Source organism: Alosa pseudoharengus, unplaced genomic scaffold (assembly GCF_046254945.1).
Source record: "Alosa pseudoharengus isolate Yale_2024_CS ecotype anadromous, Long Island Sound unplaced genomic scaffold, YU_APseudo_1.1 YU_APseudo_1.1_scf_9, whole genome shotgun sequence".
NCBI classification, from domain to species: Eukaryota; Metazoa; Chordata; class Actinopteri; order Clupeiformes; family Clupeidae; genus Alosa; species Alosa pseudoharengus.
Window position 1 is genome coordinate 9,761,360 of NW_027468881.1, and position 19,426 is coordinate 9,780,785.

The 19,426-nt window shown below is 40.6% G+C and overlaps 1 protein-coding gene across 1 annotated transcript; it reads left to right on the top strand.

Moving 5' to 3' along the window:
• Positions 1-128: 128 nt before the first annotated feature.
• Positions 129-12,579, top strand: ptk6b (PTK6 protein tyrosine kinase 6b). Its single transcript, XM_076275794.1, has 8 exons — positions 129-664; positions 2,048-2,169; positions 2,451-2,611; positions 5,627-5,795; positions 8,100-8,258; positions 8,896-9,077; positions 10,615-10,768; positions 10,987-12,579. Exons 1-8 carry the CDS (start codon positions 258-260, stop codon positions 11,169-11,171), a joined length of 1,539 nt encoding a protein of 512 aa, XP_076131909.1. The 5' UTR covers positions 129-257; the 3' UTR covers positions 11,172-12,579.
• Positions 12,580-19,426: the final 6,847 nt, after the last annotated feature.

Here is a 19,426-nt window from a genome sequence, read left to right on the forward strand (position 1 = left end):
TTCAAGTGTGGTTTCAGTGGGGTTTCACTCCGAAACCACGCCTGATAGGCCTACTAAAATTACAGAAGTTAGCCATCTTACTCAGACGTCCATGTAGGCGTGGTGGACAGGAGGAAGTTTTTCTTTTTTCTCTCTGAACGCAACTATATGCATTCCATAAATGCCTCTCGAAGGCTAAACCCGAAGAACAGGTGTTTTCATAAAGCCCAGTTTTTTTCTCTCGGTGCACTACGCCCTCTGACTGACTGGCTTATCACATGGGTGAAACGGCAAGAAAAGTATGCCCATGTCTTGAGGTATTATGGACACGAATGTTTAGGAAATCAGCTGACAGTGGAGACAGTTCCAGTAAGGAGGAAGACGGATTAGATGCCAGAACTATTGATAACCCGATGACAAGCACCTCGCGTTACACGTCGCACTCTTTCAATGGAGTCTCTCAACCAAGCCATGGTCCAGAAAGCGGCATTTACCGGGCTCTTTGGTCTTTTGAAGCGCGGGCAGAAGATGAGCTGTCTTTCAATGGGGGTGATCTATTCAAAGTAATTAATCGCAAAGGCGAGTGGTGGACTGCCCAAAAAATTGACAGGAATGGACGCACACTGGCAACGGGCATTGTGCCACATAACTACCTAGCCAGTGGAGAGACCGATGACGCTCAGCCGTGAGTACCTGCTACATCCAAACGCAACCAACTCTTCTTTTTTTCTTTTCTTGTCTTTTAATAGATTCTAACAACGTTTTTTCAAATAGTCAACAGTTCAGCTTTGTCAGATCACACATAAAATACAGTAGGACTATGTTTAAATATTTGCAAAGCAAAACTGTATTTCAGGATTTTCCAGGATATTCAGGAGTTTCAGGATATTCCAAATAGTGTAAAAAGTTATGAGCCCTATTGCAGTTTCAATGGAAGGGTCTGTCAGGCTCATAAAGTGCCTAACATAACAGATGACAGTCCTTTGTTACGCAAATTCGTGGTTACTGATTAGGCTACTGCTGGAGTTTGGTCTTTTAGCATAATGCAGTGTTTCCCATACATTGACTTATTTGTGGCGGCCCACCACAATATCAACACTGACCACCACACAATGATTTTCCTGGTTGTACTAAATTGTGCTTAAATCTGGTTAGCATCATAACCACGCTGCGCTAATTTGTTAAAAACTGTTGTATTCATGTTAATTCTGCAAACCTACCACCACAAATAGAATTCAATTCTGTGGGAAACACTGTAATGGTCTTTGTGTTCTTCATTATGTGATGAAAACAACTCACTCTGTGTACATGATAATGACACTGTATGGAAGCCCATTTCGGCCACTTGGGGAAAGAAAACCAAAATTCTGATATAATAAGTTGAAATTGTAAAATACCACGTCATAATTATGAGATACTAAGTCAAATTTTCACTTTGAGATATAGTACTCTTATGAAATGTAGTTTCCAAATGTCAAAATTTGGACTTTCAGACTTGTATTTCAAAGTTTTGACTTATTTCAAATTCTTGACTTTTTCAGAATTGTAGTACGTTTTGACTAAGTATCTCAAATTCTTGATTTTTTCATAGTTTGTGGATGTTTTTTTTTCGGTTTGTGTGTTCCTGTAGAAACTCTTTATCTCTATCTCTATCTTTGTCTTTATCTCCATGTCAGTAACATTCAATGCTGACCAGCTAGTTTTGGTGTGATAGGACATCATGATATAGTTTGGTAGGATACAAGCCTAAAGGACAGGTGAAAACTCTCATTTCAAGACAAATTATTTACTTGTTTGTTATTTACATGTTTGTTTTTGACCTTTTGAAGTGTCATCACCATTGAATTGTTCCAAAGCAAACAACATCTGCGTGTGTTTAATAATTAGCCTTACTGTAATTCATATTATTGCATTCCGTAAAGAATCCTATTACTGCTTCCTAGTCACCACACCAACGAGTATAGAAGTTAGGCTACTTCTATACTCTTTGACCACACCTCTAATTCTTTTCACATTCTCTTCTCAAAGTTATTGGTACAATATGACCTATGTCTTGTGTGTTTCTAAGGTGGTTTTACGGGAAGATGAGCCGCGTTGATGCCCTCAGTCATCTCATGTCACCCAACAACAGTGAGGGCACTTTCCTCATTCGGCTCAGTGAGGCTTGCAATGGAGGCCACGTACTTTCAGGTGAGGGATTACTGGAGTGTGTGTGTGTCTGTCTGTCTGTCTGCCTCTGTGTCAGTGTTTGTGAGCCCTTTGTTGATGTAACAAGAGAGAAGGAAATGTGCGCCAACTGACGGTTGCCATCTCTATTTCTCAAACACTGAATAGTATAGAGGTCCTCATCAGCTTGTCACTTCCACTTTTGAAAGATTTTATGACCAGAGCTGTTTTGTGGTGGCTTACATTTGCTAGACCCCTATCTCACCCTTCATTTATGTTATTTTATTCTCCACCAAAATCCACAGTCAAGGTAGACAACCGTGCAAAGCACTTCAAGATCTACCAAACAAACGGGAAGTTCCATTTGGACCCTTCTAGAAGCTTCTCCACTCTGCAGGACCTAGTAGAGCATTACAAGACCCACCGCCTGGCTGCAGTGGACTGTCTGGGCCAGGCCTGCATTAGGGTGGGTAGGAGTTGTGATGCTGCAGCTTTCATCTATGTGTTAATGAAGTTGCAGGAAATAATGTGTTTTGTAATACGAGCAAGTTGATGTTAAACTCTCATAGTTCTCATTACAAGAGTTTGACAGACATCTGAATATCTCCGGCCGAGACAGACGTCTGAGTATCTCGAGTCTGGTGCAGTTAGATAAATATATTTGCATTGCTTAAAATTCAATTACCAGTAAAACACTTTATTTATCCCAGAGGGGCAATTTCATCATGCAGTCATAGAGATATGACATAACACAAAATATAAGACCGGACAAAAAAAAAGGACAGGACAGCCAGGGGTGTAAGTAAGTGTGGGGGATTAGTCCCAGGAGAGGGAGGAGGAGAGGGCTGGGAGCATATTCAAGTTCAGAAGGCAAATAACCTCAAAAGTATAGATAGCCTTCCTCCGATTAGTCCTAGTAGCCATAGGACAACGCAGACGTCTGCCAGAAGGCAGCCATTCAAATGCTGTGTGTAGGACGTGGGAAGTCTTCTAAAATGCAGTTAGCTTTCCGTAATGTTGTCTTGTCGTACGGTTACAAGTCCAGAGTTGTAATGTTGTCTTGTCGTCCGGTTACAAGTCCAGAGTGCTAACCAGTAGGCCACGGCTGTCCCTTTTATGTGTTGCTGCATGTTGTTGGTGTTGTAGTGTGGCTAGAGGTGGCACTCTTCCCTCTGACCAAAAATCGATCCAAATGCCCCAGTGACGGGTCGGGGACATTGTGCTGTAGAAGAGGCCGTCCTTTGGATGAGACATTGAAATGAGGTCCTGACTCGCTGTGGTCATTAAAGATCCCATGGCACTTATCGCTAAGAGTAGGGGGTTCCCTGCTGTCCCGCTTTGTATGCCTTAAAAAAACACTATATACAGTGGGGTAAATAAGTATTGAACGTGTCAACATTTTATTTTAGTAAGTATATTTCCAATGAGGCTATTCAAATTACATTTTCACCAGACATAAGTATTAACTCAGAAAATCCCCACATATAAAGAAATCCAAATATTAAAGTTCATAAATAAAGTTATGTGTAATAAAGTGGAGTGACACAGGGAAAAGGTATTGAACGCACCAACTGAATTTTTCTTAAATACTTTCTGGAAAAGCCTTTTTTTGATAATGACAGCTACTAGACATTTTCCTGTATGAAGAAGCTAATCAGTCACAGTATTCAAATGTGATTTTGGCCCATTCTTCTAAAGAGAAGATTCCCGTGGGCCTTCTTGTGGGTCCTGGTCTTTAGTTCCTTCCACAAATCTTCAATTGGATTTAAGTCAGGGCCTTGACTGTCTTTCTCTGACACTAATTGAGAGTTTCCGTTGCTGTATGCTTTGGATCGTTGTCCTGCTGGCAGGTCCACCCATGTCTCATCCTCATCATCCGGGTGGATGGCAAGATTCTCCCAGAATAAAAATGGCTCCATTCATCGTTCCTTTAACTGTATGAAGTCTGAGATGAAAAACAGCCCCACACCATGATCCAAACTTCACTGTTGGTCAAGTTAAAAAGTTAAATTGTGCTCTTGTCTGACCTGAATACATTCTCTCAATATTTCATAGTCTTGTCCAAATGTTGTTTAAACTTTAAACAAGTTTCGACATGTTTTTCTTTAGTAATGGAGTCTTGCGGGGTGAGTGTGTATAGATGATGGAGTGATGTTCCTTCCACTTGCAGATAATGGCCCCAATGGTGCTTACTGGAAGAATCTGAAGTTTTGAAATACACCTGTAACCAGTCCCATTGATATGTTTTGCAACAATAAGGTTGCAAAGGTCTTGGGAGAGCTCTTTGCTTTTACCCATCATGAGATGTTTCTTGTGTGACACCTTGGTATTAAAGCAACACCAAAGAACTTTCCTCTGTCGCACGCACGCTATTTTTTTATCCAGCACCAGGTTTGCAAATAACGATGTCCACAGACAAGGTAGAATATGGTATGATTTTATGAAAGTACGATGTATTGCGACATCAGATGCAAGTCAAATTTGTAGTTTCTTATGTCTCATTCCATCGAACTACAGATCCGCTACCCAATCTGGCAAACTTACATAGTGCGTTTATAGCCGATAGAGGGCCGCGAAGCGAATGCAGAAGTGCCGTTCACCCTGTTACGAGTTGATGAACCACTGAAATGATTTTGGAAACATTATTTTAAGGTACAAAAAACTCTTTAGTGTTGCTTTAAAGAAAAACCTTTTCTTATAACATCAATATGTACTAACACATCTGACTTTAATTTGCAGAGATAGGAGGTATAATCACTTTCCAACTACTTACAGATTTCAGCTGGTTCCTTGCATTTCCTTGCCTTGGTGTACTGCTTTTTCTTAGCGTGTTCAATACTTTTTTCCTGCCTCATTTCACTTTATTACACATAACTTTACTTATGGACATTAATGTTTAGAGTTATTTATATGTGTGGATTTCCTGAGTTCATACTAATGTCTAGTGAACATTTCATATGTATAGCCTCATTGGAAATATACTTACTGAAAATGTTTTTGACACATTCAATACTTATTTCCCTCGCTGTAAATGTGAAATAAATGCATTTCTTAGTAGAATTTCTCTCTCAATCCATTTTTAAAAGGAGAAATTCAAACAGGATGTGGTTCTGCTTTGTGGCTACCATAGCGCCATGGTGACTGTTTCATTTTCTGCACGGGAAATATTGGTTCATACACCATAGATGGGGAACTGGAACAGAGAAAGAAAGCACTATCCCTCACTAATAAAAAGGCTCTGTCTACCGATTCTCAACACCCTATTATGCTGTCTGTGTATATCAGTTTGTGCATACCGGTATATGTATAGTTTGAGCTTACTAATTATTTTACTCAGTGAATGTTTTGCTTCATTGATTTAATTTACCACCAATTGTGAAACATACACCCTACTTTCCTGTCTGTTTTTCATACCACCAGCATGTCTGTGTGTATGAGTGACGTATGAATGTAAAATTCATGGCTCTCCATGGCTTTTCAGAAAGAGCCCACGCCTCAGGACCTGTCCCACTCCACTGTGGACGAGTGGGAGCTGCCAAAGGAGGAGTTCACCTTGGAGCACCGACTGGGTGTGGGCTTCTTTGCCGAGGTCTACCGGGGCAAGTGGAAGAACCGCATCAGTGTCGCCATCAAGATCCTCAAGAACAATGGTGAGTGGTGTGTTCCAGAGAGTGCCTGTCTGTGTCTTACGATCCTTTTTCTAAGGGAGGCCTGTACTGTACTGTATGTTCTCTCTACTGCTGCAGCCCTGATTAAGGGGTAAGTGAGTGGCTTTTTTTCCAGAAAAAACAACATGCTTCTAGAATGAAGGGATGAGGGGTAATATTGAACTGTTGCTCTTGTGCCTTCTCTGTATTTAGATCAATCATGTTAACCATTGTCTATAACTTATGGGGTTGTGTAAGCAAATCCATCGGAAGTGTTTAAACTGAAAATATAACATGTGAAGAGCATAATAATAGGAAAATGAAGATGCTACTGATAAGGAAATATCATGCCCTCAGGGGTATGTGATCATTGTGAGTCCGGAGGCAGTCTGATTATGATTATGATTATGATAACTTTAATTATCTCAATCAGGTGTATTCATTTAAATCAATCATGTTCTTTTTAAACGTGGAAGATGAAAGAGTGAATGAAACCCATTTAGTGCAGAATTACCTAGAGCAGCATCATAATCTATTACATCCAGCTGTGTTCAGGTTAACCTTATTATTATTCAGCAGCCTAGGATCTAATGCTCGCAATGTGTTTAACATACCTTTATCCAATCTATATATGCAAGTCAATAAATAATTGACAAACAGCCACCAACCCAAACTAATGGTCATGCTGAACATGAGAGAGAATAAGTTATTTTCTCAACAGTGTGCTCTGGAAAAACACTGCATTTGAACTTAAAGTAAAATCTGAGCAAGAAATGTACAGCTATCTGAGATCAATCAATCCCCTAATTGGTCAGGTGATTGTAGCAATGAATAGACCTGTATTTGCATCCTTAAATGGAACCTAATCTGCAGGGATTTGGGAGAGGAGATTAACAGGGGATGGAACACACACACACACACACACACACACACACACACACACACACACACACACACACACACACACACACACAAACACACACACACACACACACACAGATGGAAACTGACACCATTAACATGTAGATTCATAGAAACAAGATGCATACCTTATCTTTGCTATCCAATCTGGTCACTTTGGATGAAAGCATAATACAGTTTTTGCCCATTGCTTAAACACTACAGACACATGCTTAGACCAAAGTAACAAAACTTGAAGCTTTTATTACAGTACCTTAAACACAGTGTAACCATACCTTAAACAAAAGTGCTGCTTTGCACTTTAGTTGCAATTCTGTAACACACTTGCTCCTTTCCACAACACACTTGCTCCTGCACACAATTTCATACATAAGACACTTTGTTAATAAATAAAATCTCATGGGTACCATTGGGACAACACCTCTATTCAAAATACAAAACACATTGGGTGATTGAAAACACTTAGACACACACTTGAAAATACTTACTTACAAAGCTGAACATCAATCAGCCAGCCACAAGGCCTCAGTTGAGCCATTTTGAGAACTTTGCAAGCATGGAGGCAGGGAGAGCAAGAGGTAGAGGAAAACAAAGAGAGAGAGAAGTAGGAGGTGGTCGAAGAGGCTATGCATAGAACAATATTTCAGATGATATTAGAGAAACTTTGGTGGATCATGTGATAAATCATGGCCTGACAATGAGGGACGTTGAGCAAAGTCCACCACATCTAAGCCTGTTTTTCTGTATTTACAGAAGTGGATTTTTGTTTTATTTTTTCGTTACTGCATTTACTGTACTGTACTGTAAAGTATAGTACTGCGATGTACAGTATTGAGTTGAGGTCATTTGTAAACTTTCAGTACTTTCATTTTTGGTTGTTGTGAAAAACTTAATATAAAACAAAACAAAAATCACAGAATGCTAACTAATGAACTGAATAAAAGCAGTGGAAATTAAAGACTGCAGTGTTTTATATAAAGTACACTAGTGTGTTGCTGCCAATCTGAAATTGTATTCATATGATGCAAGTGTGTATCATTTTGTCATCAGAGTGACATTTTGACAAAGGATTGGTTTTGATAGCAGAGTTTCAATTTGACATAGATGTGAATGCTTTATTTCCCAGTGTTGTGTCTTGTGTGCTTGTGTGTAAAGTTTTGACACAAAGTTTTGCAAAAAGTGTTCAAGCAATGTGCAAAAACTGTAATACCAGACAACTTTAAATGTATCTAAACTAAACAATCTATTAATGTAATCACTTTTTGTGTTTCTTCCTTCTCCCCCCCTCTATGTTTTTGCTTCCACTTTCTGTCTCTCACGCTCTTACCATTCCCCTCCCCTCTCTCTCCATCTCTGTCCCTTTCCCTCTTGCTCTCCATCTCTCAGAGTATTTGAACCAGCAGGAGTTCCATCAGGAGGTGCAGATTTTGAAGAAGCTCAGGCACAGGCACCTCATCTCCCTCTTCGCCATCTGCACCTCCTCAGAGCCCTTCTACATCATCACTGAGTTCATGGAGAAGGGCAACCTGCTGGACTTCCTCAGAGGTAAAAACAGTGTCCACTCTTACCCAGCAGCTTTGTTGCCCTCTGTAGGACAAATCGTGATATTGATGCATTATAAGGATGGGCCTGGTGTAACCTGTGTTGTTATGGATTCGAACATGCAACTCGCAGCACCTTTGGATTGGGAGGCGAGTGTGACAGCAAGGGAGCTGAAACCCATGTCTTACTAGCATGTTTCTTAACACGGAGGTTTACCGAACATACATATTGCACAACTACATTTTAATTGCTACTTTTACAATATATGGTTGGCCAGCGAGCGTAATTGTGTAAGTTACAAAAAAACAGCTGATCTTTAAAAATAACTGAAGTACTATTTTAACAAACCTGTTGTTTTTAGGAGCAGCAAGATATGCATTTGTTGTCTATCTGTTTGATGATAATGGAATAATCTGTAGCATTTATGATGTTGTTGTGAAAACATCCTATATTTTTACCTAACACTTTCATATTTGTAGCCCAATCTGATCTGGGTTTGTATATTGACCCTTTATCAGTGGTGTGGTAAAAATAAAGCCAGATAACAACGTTATTTACTTGTTTCAAGAAGTACACGTATGCAGTGTGTGGAACTAAGTCTCCTCTTGCCTTTCCTCTCTTCTCTTTTACATCCTTACAGGTCCAGAGGGGAGGGCGCTTGACCAGGTGTGTCTGGTCGACATGGCCGCTCAGGTGGCTGACGGGATGTGCTACCTGGAATCGCAGAAGAGTATCCACAGGGACTTAGCGGCACGCAACGTCCTGGTGGGAGAGAACTACATCTGCAAAGTGGCCGACTTTGGCCTGGCTCGGATCATCAAGGTCACTCACTCGCCCATTGCTGCTAATGTCTGCCACACATTTCAGGCAGTAGCTGGTCTTGTGTATAGATTTATTACTAGTTAAAGCACATTTCTCTGATCAGAATGGTAATTCTCAAAAGTGTTTGTTCAATATCATCTTATCACTTGCACATCATTGAAGCAGTTTCTCCCCGTTTTGAACAAATAATGCTTTCGTACATCCATGCACAAATGTCTGCTGTTTTGCACTATACTGGTTCCCTGCTTACAGTTTTGACTTGATCGTTTTGATGCTTGTGTCAACTCTGACATCACGTTCTCAAAACAGATAACATCCGTGTCTGAACAAAACCACTCTGGCCGAAATGACACATTTTGCTTGCGAAAGGCTGTTACTCTCTCAAAACACTTAAAACATGCAGCAAAAGCAAATTTTGCCTTCAAACAACACATCCTGTCATCAAATCACTGTGTGATTTCAATCAATCATTACACACTGGACAAAAAAATGCAAAATATAGTTCTCAAAATTAGCATTTTTGCTATGTCTGTTCCATTTCTTTCTAATTTTTCTGGTATCAGAAAAAAACTGAAGACTAAATGTACTGAATAAAAAATAATTGTATTCGTCCCAAGATGTAACTGTCATTGACATGTAAGACTTACAGTAAGCACCTAGACAAGACAAATTTCATTTAACCATTTTTCATCAAAATAGACCTACAGTAAACACTTTTTGTACTGTTTTCTTCACCAAATAGGCTATATAATAATTTATCTAAACGTGCCTTAGATCCATACCATTTGCAAGTAGCAACACAGAATAGACATGGCATCTCTTATGGATAATGAATGATTGCTGATTTAAGAATTGTGCAAAGGAGTTTCACACAGGTATATCAGAGATTCAGACTTATGCAAGGAATCTCTACCACCTGTGAACATATGTTTTCCTTTTGTTCCTTTGTTGTTTTGATTGATTTTAATTGATTTGGTTTTTTTTTTAATGACATCTGTGTTACAGTAACCCTGCAAAAGGGTGTGAAAAATGTGCGAACACATTTGCAAGAGATGACTTTGAAAGTGTTCATGAAGACCAAGTGGATCCCAGTTTCCTTAAAAGGGTCAAAGCAATCGAGAAAAACTGTAATAGGCCTACCCCATAAAACAAATTGGTCTTATTTCATCGCTTGAGTCATTACATGCAAATGTATTGAACTAGTTGTCATAACTAGTTGCCATAGGCGGTCTAGCATATATAAATATATGTGTTTTATTGGCATAAATATTTGCTTTTGAGGCATAAACTAAGCATTTTGAGCAATATACACGATTTTGCAGGTTATCAGTGCCGTTTGCACTAATTGTTTTGAGAAATGTGTTAACCGTTGTGCAAATGACCATTATGATTTGTGAAATGGACCAAAGTTACTGAGAAAAACTGTAAATATCTAAAATACTGTATCTGTGTTTTCATTGTTTCATTTCAGCAAATTGTCCTTTCTTGTATTTTGCTCTTAATCTTAAACTATCAATTTGTCACGTTCCAACTGCAGGAACCATTCTACGTGTCAGAAAACAAGAAGATCCCCTATAAGTGGTGTGCCCCAGAGGCTATCAGCCACGGACGTTTTTCCAGCAAATCTGACATCTGGTCTTTTGGTATCCTCCTTCATGAGATTATGTCCTATGGTGGAGTGCCTTATCCAGGTATGCCCTCACATGATATTAAGGCTTTGGAAACTGGGTGCCAGAGCAGACCTTGCCTTCTGTGTTGATATAGATGTAGGGCTACAAAATCTAGGGCATACACATGGCAAATAGCTAGTATGTATATTCAGTATGTAAGACTAAGTGATCATACATGAATCTGTTTTTAATATAAATTACTGAAATGTGATCCTGATATATTTATTTTTTCAAAACAGGATATCAAACCAATGAAGTTTATGATCACGTCATGAAAGGTTATCGGATGCCTCAGCCTGTGAAATGCCCCAAGTACATCTATGACATCATGCTTTCCTGCTGGAGTGCCAACCCAGATGATCGACCAAGTTTTAAAGACCTGAAGCCTGACCTTGAGAACGTCAACCGCTACGAACTGGCATGAGCGCACTAAAAAAGAATTGAGATGCTATGTCAACTTAACACCACAAGGGGGCAACAAAGGAACACACTGGAATAGGGAAGTTCATAATCTACTGTGAAGGAAAAGCTTCAGCTACCCCTCTTAGTTTGAAACAGAGTTCCACTCTAGCTGATGTGATACCATAGCATGCATCTGTATTTCATGTTGTAGTTACGTGGGTTTGAGAAGTTTCTCCTTCCTGATGTACAAAGGAAAACAAAGAGATGTGCTCCATTATATTGAGGAAGTTTTGAAGGGCTAATGCTGTGTGAAAGTGTTCCAGTGTTCCAGTATTTACCTTCTCAAACTGTTTCAGATGCCTTATGGGCAGTGAAATGCCTCAGAGGTAAATCTCCTACACATGTCTGAATAATATCTGAGCCTATCTGAGTTTGTTTTCCATAATCAAGACCACTGTTTGGGTTTAACTAATATGCAGTATTTGGTTCAACAACTTTTACAATGCCATGAAGTTAATTGTCCTTGTCTATGGTACATTTGACATAATCCAGGTCTTGAGACAGTCTGACAGTCTTGAGACAGTCTGACAGTGCTAGTTATTGCCACTGGGGGGCACATGGAGAACAGTAAACACATCCTGATTCTTGTACAGTTTTTCTCAGTTGCTTTGGTGCATTTCTCAAATCATCATTAACATTTGCACAACAGTTGCATCTGTTTTGAGCAGTGCATTGCTCAAAACAATTAGTGCAAACTGCACTGCATTAAGGATTACCTGCTAAAGCGCGTATCTTGCTCAAAATGCTTTGTTTATGTCTCAAAAGCAAATATTTATACAAATAAAACGGTCAGTGCAATTAAAATCAAGTCCTGACGCCATTGCTTATGTCAAGATAGTCAAACTGTTTTGTCTTGTTGTCAATTTGACAGTTTACTCTGTAAGTATTTAATAATGAACAATGCACAAGGCAGCACTATTTTGTATGTGGCATATTTCAAAACTACAAAGTTACACATTATGAATATGACAAGTTATTACAGCTAGTTCAACACATTTGCATGTAATAACACAAGCGATGAAATAAGGCCCATTTGTTTTATGGGGTAGAACTATTCTGCAGGGAACCAGTGCATTTTGACCAACATGACATTAGCTATTGAAAATGAAAAAAACAGCAGACATTTGTACAAAATCAGTTGCATGGATGCACTAAAGATAGGGAGAAACTGCTTTAATGATGTGCAGGTGATAAGTGATAGGATAATATGGAGTTTGAACAAACAGTTTTGAGAACTTTAATTCTGAGAAATCTGAGAAATGTGCCAAAGCAACTGAGAAAAACTGTAATACTGTATGTTTGACTTTTCATCAAAATAATCCACATACTCAGGTTATGTAAATAATTTAAATTAAAAATGTTTTGTATCAGCCTATTTTCCTTGACCTACTTTGTTGAGAATCTAAATGTATACCTAAATGTTTGGACCCTTTAATCAAATATATGAATTGTCCCATCAGTTCAGTACTCAACACAAAGCAGAATTATGCATGATTTTACCACTTGTACTGGTATATGGCCATGCAACCTTGGTAATGTGACACATAAAAACACTTGTTGTAGGTTATACATATGGTCTAGAATGGACAGTCCTGTTAAAAATAAAGGTAGATTTTACAGAAAACACTGCAAACTATTTTGCTGAAAGATAGCAGTTATGCTAGAATCATTATCTGTAGGCTAAAAACGGTGCTGTTTTTTTTTTTTACTGCGGGTGTTTTTTGTTTTGCTTTGTTGTTTTTTTGCTCTGTTTTTGTATTCATTATACATTTACCTCTTTAGTTTCTAGACTCAATAGACTCAAAACTCCTTAGTTCCACTTAAACCTTCAACACATGAGTCTTACTTGTATGCTAAGCTACTTGGCTTTGCCACTAAGGCCCTTTGAGCTTTGGTCACATGCCATAACAGCAAACATGGGGGCCACATTTGGGAAGTGAGATATTTTAAGGATTTCACCTCTGGCACATTTCCCAGAGCTACCATGCCGTATGTGCATGGGTGCAGAAACGGTAAGCTATCGACCCTGCATGGGCTAAAGGTGGTTTGGATGTGTGACCTTGGCTAAGAGCCAGTTGGAAGGAAAGATGATAACGGGCGTATTTATTCGATTGATATTTTTAACTTTTTAACATAAAAAGCTCTCATAACACATTTGATGATGCGAAACTCACTACATGCTCAGTTGTGTTTTTGCAGTCTGTTATGGTGTGTTAATCTGTGTATGTTTCATTATAATAGCTTATTATAGTTTATGACAAAAAGATGTGTCATTGGCCGCATTTAATCCCACAGCTCCACTTATAGAAAATGGGTCAGTTGCTCTGGGGCTGCCCAGAATGGGATCCCTAAGTCACTGGTGCCACTGCCATACTCCTCCATGTTGTCTGTGTGTGTGTGTGTGTGTGTGTGTGAGAGAGAGAGAGAGAGAGAAAGAAAGAAAGGGAAAGAGATGGGTGATGAGACGTGGTGTGAGCTAGCCTGGTTAGCACACAGACCTTCTCAATTATAATTGAGAGTGGGTCTGGAAAAGGTTCAATGACATATGACTTACAGCAGGGGCATAAATAGCAGTGAAAATAAACTTAAATGGGTGCATTAAACTCTTACCAAATGGTTTTAAATGCAGTTGTTTACTCAATTCAAAAAAAATACTCATCCATGCTGAATTAGCAATTATATGGCGTTCCCATGTTTTAGGGACATTGGAAATAGGCTTCATGGCCTCTTGGCCAGATGGATCATCAAAACCCAAATTTGCCAAAGGTTCGTATGGGTATTCCCAAACTAGGTGTGAGCAAGAAAGAGAGACAAAAGGAGTGTGTGTGTGTGTTTGTGTGTGTGTGTGTGTGTCCTATACAGGGCGCTCAGCCAGTTCTTTCACTTTACCAGCCAGCCTGAGGAGAGCCAGATCCAGGGTCAGTGAGTTTGGCACCCACCTCAGAAAGAGAGAGGTGCACAGGGGGAGCTTTGTGTGGCACTCCCTGCTGTGGGACACACTGGGCCTGGAAGAGCAGGGGCGCTGCTTACAAACGTGACTTCACAAAGTAAAAGTCCTATCATTATCTTCCATCCATTCACTAAACCAGCTGAGTCTAAGCTAAAATCTTTAGCCAGGTAGGTCAGTGAATTACTGAATTCACCTGTTTTAAGTGCACAGGTAGAACCAACAGATGGTGGGACTTTTACATTCTGCAGGACAAGCCTCGAGGTCAGACACAGAGCCACACCAGACACACCAGCCCATCACTAGCATTCAGGGGAGAGCTCCTAGCTTTCCAAGGGGTGTGGCACTTACTGTATGTATTTATGGGTAATTACTGTAATGTGTGTGTGTGTGTGTGTGTGTGTGTGTGTGTGTGTGTGTGTGAGAGAGAAAGAAAGAGAGAGAGAGTTTGTATTGCATTGGTCATAACTGAACACAGTGCAGGCTGTTTATTTGGCATAGATGCATGTTATTGCCCTATGATGTGTCCATTAGCTCTTAAATAAAGAGAGACTGACTGTGACATGTGTTTCAGCCTGTGTATCCTCATGCATGCCACCTGCACCTCCATGCTGTATGATCCAGTATATGTAGGAAAAGGGGGGCAGTATAAGAAGAGGGGTAGATACCCTCAGATGTTCTTACATAAACCAGATCATATCCCTTTGGCTTGTGCAGCGTGCGTTCATCAAGGTCACAGACGAGGGGACTGAGGCCGTCTTAGGTGTCCTGAGTTATGAGCCTAGGAGTCAGCAGCAGACAGCCAGCCAGCCGATCTGGCCTGGACGACTTTGGATGCTCCAGGCTGCTGCCATCTCACTTTGTCCTTTTAACGCCTGCGGAGCGGTAAGTCCTTCCTTGAGTCTGTAATTTGGTTGCTTTCTAGCAACATGACCATAGAAATAGCATTCAACTGACTGGTATAATAGCTTCTAATTGTAGCCTGAACTGGTTACTTTACCTCTTGAGCTGTGGTGATAGAAAATTAACCTGACCACGTGACATCATTAGACCATGACCTATAATTGTTACTAGATGCATGTGCCAACACACAGGCCCAACATAATTCTAAACTGTTTAGTGATTGATACATTTTGAAAATGGTCATTGATTGTACACACATATCTACATAGGCCCAACATAATTCTAAACGGTTTAGTGATTGATACATTTTGAAAATGGTCATTGATTGTACTCCTTTTTATCAAGTCTTTTGGCACCATAACATTGGCATGCTCTGACAAAAACCTCATTGTTGAATTTGTTTTCCTTGGTTAATCTTCATCAGCTTAAACGTCATCCCATCAAATCCCTAAACCTAGCTGATGACTACCTTTATACCATTGATGAGTTGCCAATTTAGCCTAAACCACCTCTGGTGGTTTGATAACAGGGTCACATTGGAGAACAGCATGGTTGTCTGAAAGTATGAGTCAGATTAGCCTGCACTGACATACTATGCCCGACGCATAATGTGCTTTAAGGTGTTCACACATATCATATTGCTCTCATCTTAGGTGTTCACTTGACTCAGCAATTCAGCTGGTGATGGAGGTCTGTTACTATCCGCAGACACACCTAACTAGATACTGTAACTACAGTATGACGGCCATCAGGACTGACCCAGTGTCTGTGCAACTCTGGTCTCATATCACACTGGTAGTGACTGAGTTGTGTTGGAACCCCAGTTCTGACCACCAAGGGCCAGGCACCACTTACCCATTGTTTCCATGGTGCAACTATAAACACACTGGGCAACTCATTCCACCAACAAGGAACCACTCAGGAAAAGAGTCTTGAATTTGACCTGGCGTTTATGGCTGGTCGACACAACAGACACTCATCAGAGGGCCGCAGTGGGTGGTTGGGGATATACAGCTTGATCATTGAATTAAGATAGCAGGGAGCAGATCCAGTCAGTGTCTATAGACCAGATGACAGACATGTAATCAATGCCAATGCCATTCCAGAACAAAAAAGCCTCCTTGACTGGTAGTGGAAGTGTTTTGCCCTGAACAAAATGTATATTTTCGGTACAAGATGCCTTTAATGGTCTCCAGCTTCTAACCCTTACCCTTTACAGTCAAATGACACACAAGCTTATCTGATTGCATGGGCCCAAACACGTTTCACCTACTGTGTGCTCACGTCCACTCACAAGTGAAGACCTCTCTGAGGGTAATGAGATAGCGAGTTAGCTAATACTGGTCTGTTCTTATCTAAGAGCCCAGCCTGTCATCCTCTAGGTCAGTGGTTCTCAAATGGGGGTACGCGTACCCCTGGGGGAACGTGAAGGCACTCTAGGGGGTACGTGAGATTTTAAAATATACATATATTTAAAAAGTAGAATCCATGCAAAAATACTTGAAAAACAATTATTTAATAAATATTTCAGGAAAATATAAGTTCATAAAATGAATTTTATATTTCAGTAGGCTATTCAATATCATTATCATTATCCTAAAAACCCAGAGTACCCCCCATACCAGGATGGTTCGACCCAACCTGTCACATGCCACCCGCCATCCCCTGTCAATCTCAAACAATGGAGTCGTGGTTGAAGAGTAGCGGAACTCTGGTGCGCTGGTTAGGGGGTACTTGGCTGAAAAAATATTTCAGGGGTACATCATTGAAAAAAGGTTGAGACCACTGCTCTAGGTCCTCCTCCCACTGGCCTGTAACTGTTGCATGCTCCTATGAAATTCCTCATCACCAGAATATTGACATCACGAGACAATGATCTCCAGCCTGTGTACTAGTCAAGCTTTACCCCTCAAGCACCAAGTAAAGCTGATTACCTTTCATTGCATCACTTGGGCCTCCAAGTGTAGGTCACATAGTTTTGTCGGAAAATGTCATTTGTTTATTTGCAGCCAGCTTGTCTTTGCCAGCCTGTCTTTACTGTAAATCATGCAGTGATGTAAATCACCCCCACATCCTCACTGTGTTGGCATAGTCAACACAAAAGGCCCTTTTGTCTTTCCTCATGACCTCTCCTCTAGTTTCAAATAAAACATGTCCCCATGGCTTCACAGGTCTAATTTTCAGGCACTTCTCATAACTCCAGACAGGGCACTCCTCAGGCACATAGCACAGCAGCGTGTGAGAGAAGACCACGCAGGGAAGCCTTTTAGCCCCACTCCCCCGTCTCCAGTCTCTCTTCCTCTCTTCTTTTGTGCCTTGGGGTGCAGCTCACCTTTGTGCAGACTAACCTCTCCTTGCTTCTGGGAATGAAGCTGGGAGAGACGAAGAGGGCTGAGCAAGGCTCGCTGCTCCTCCTACTGAGGGTGGGGTGCTGTGGTTCCTCTGCTGGAGTCTAGGCTTTTTCCATCTGCACTGGCTTTGGTCTAATTATCATATCATTATCAATAAATCATTGTTACTTGACAGATTCAGGTCAGTACTGAATGATAGAGTTGGGTTTTTATTGTGGATGAAGGCCAACTTTGTGTGGTGCTAAAAATTAATCTTTATTATGAGCGTTACTTACTTAATTTATATACTTTCAATATGTCCATCAGGCACAATCCATGTGGGTTAATTGATTATGATCCATTTAGTATTCAATACTCAGATTGTTTTGGATTGATAGAGAGAATGGTGGAGATCCATAAGGACTCAATATTCACAGCTCAAAGTCTGATGCATAATAGCTTCTTGCTGTGTCAGGATGATCTTCACCCTCTCATAAAAAAAGACTAGAGTTGAAGCCACATGATTCTTTCAGTCCTATCAGTTTGGATAATCCAGAGCAAGAACACAGCTCATCTATAAAGCCAAGTAATGCATATGGAGATATGCCATCCAGACTTGCTTTTCACTAGAGCTGTGCTAAGGTAATCACTAAAAATATTTGTGCTGTTTAGCTAGACTTAATGCAATAGAAAAAGTGAAGGTGCATGGGGATGTCGTCAGATCTACAGTTGTTGGGGTAACTCTTACTTTCTGTTGCTTCATTCTGCTCTCGACCCCCCTGTCCCCCCCACCAGACTTTATGGATTTCTCCAAAAAGGTCAAGAAGGCGGGCAGAAGGTGGGCTGTTGTGTATGGTTATAAGGGGGGTGGCAGAACCGTCTCCTTAGCCAATCACGCGTGGCCTAGGAGCACACATTGCTGTGGGGCACAGGCAAGGAGAGCTGTTGATATAAAGATCCAGTCAGGCTGAGGAGTCCATCTGTGTGGGTTCTTACTGCTCCAGCTCACCACCACCCCCACCCCACCATCTCTTCCTCTCCCTCCTCTTCCTCTCTCTCTCTCTCTTCACTGGGATCTTCTGCTTCGCCGGTCCCATGTGACAAAAAGGCTGTACCTACTAAAGAAGTCAAGACCAGGAGCATTACATAACACTACCAGGAGAGCAGAACAGTGAGTTTGCTTTTGCTTCTTCTCAGTGGCCTCATCGTTATCTGTCCTCCATGCTAGATTCTGTGTAGCTTCAGCTACATGGCTACAGCTATAGCTTTAACAAAGCTGGTAGATTTTTATGTTTTGTAAGAGACTTCACTGAGTTTATAGTATATATTATGCAGTCTTAAGGCAAACATTGTCGTTTTGCACTCATTGTTATTGTGAACTTCAGTTGAAACAGTTATGGGGGGTGTGGTGGGGTGTATAAGTGTGCCCCCACCCTCTTGTTGTTTATCTTTCTCGTGGGTCCCACACTGGCAAAAACATGTTGGTATTTTAAGCATCTGCTGCTAGACTGGAGGCCCTGTTGTAAGCTCCACCATGCCAGAGAAACAGCTGATGACCTCTAAACTGATCCCCACCCCACTCTTTCTCTATTTCTCTCTCTGTAGCTCTCTATTATCTCCATGTGTCTCTCTCCCTTTCCTTTCTCTCTCTCTCTCTCTCTCTCTCTCTCTCTCTCTCTCTCTCTCTGTCATATCTGCCCCTTTGTATCCAATTCTCCACTACACGTTGTGTCTCAGCGTTTGTCTGACAAAGGAAATCAAAAAGTCTGTGTGCTGCAAGTGTAGAATAGGTCACATCTGAAATCTTATGGGCTTGTCAGGTTGACCAAAGTCCTCCAAGACATATGAATTAATATCAGCCTGCATGAAGCAAATCCAATTTAACAGATTAAATGTTAGACACTTTGAATGTTTAGTCAATAACCAAAACTCTCTCTCTCTCTCTCTCTCTCTCTCACTCTTCCTTGAGAGATAAATTTAGAGAGTGAAAGGTTGTTATTTTGATAGAAGTGCTTAGGTTCACATGAAGTAGGTCAA

Bases quoted from the DNA above. Each gene is read 5' to 3' on its own strand.
- ptk6b (XM_076275794.1), top strand. From the start codon at position 258: ATGGGTGAAACGGCAAGAAAAGTATGCCCATGTCTTGAGGTATTATGG. The intron at 8,259-8,895 runs GTAAAAACAGTG...ACATCCTTACAG, and splicing joins CCTGCTGGACTTCCTCAGAG to GTCCAGAGGGGAGGGCGCTT. The intron at 9,078-10,614 runs GTCACTCACTCG...TTCCAACTGCAG, and splicing joins GCCTGGCTCGGATCATCAAG to GAACCATTCTACGTGTCAGA.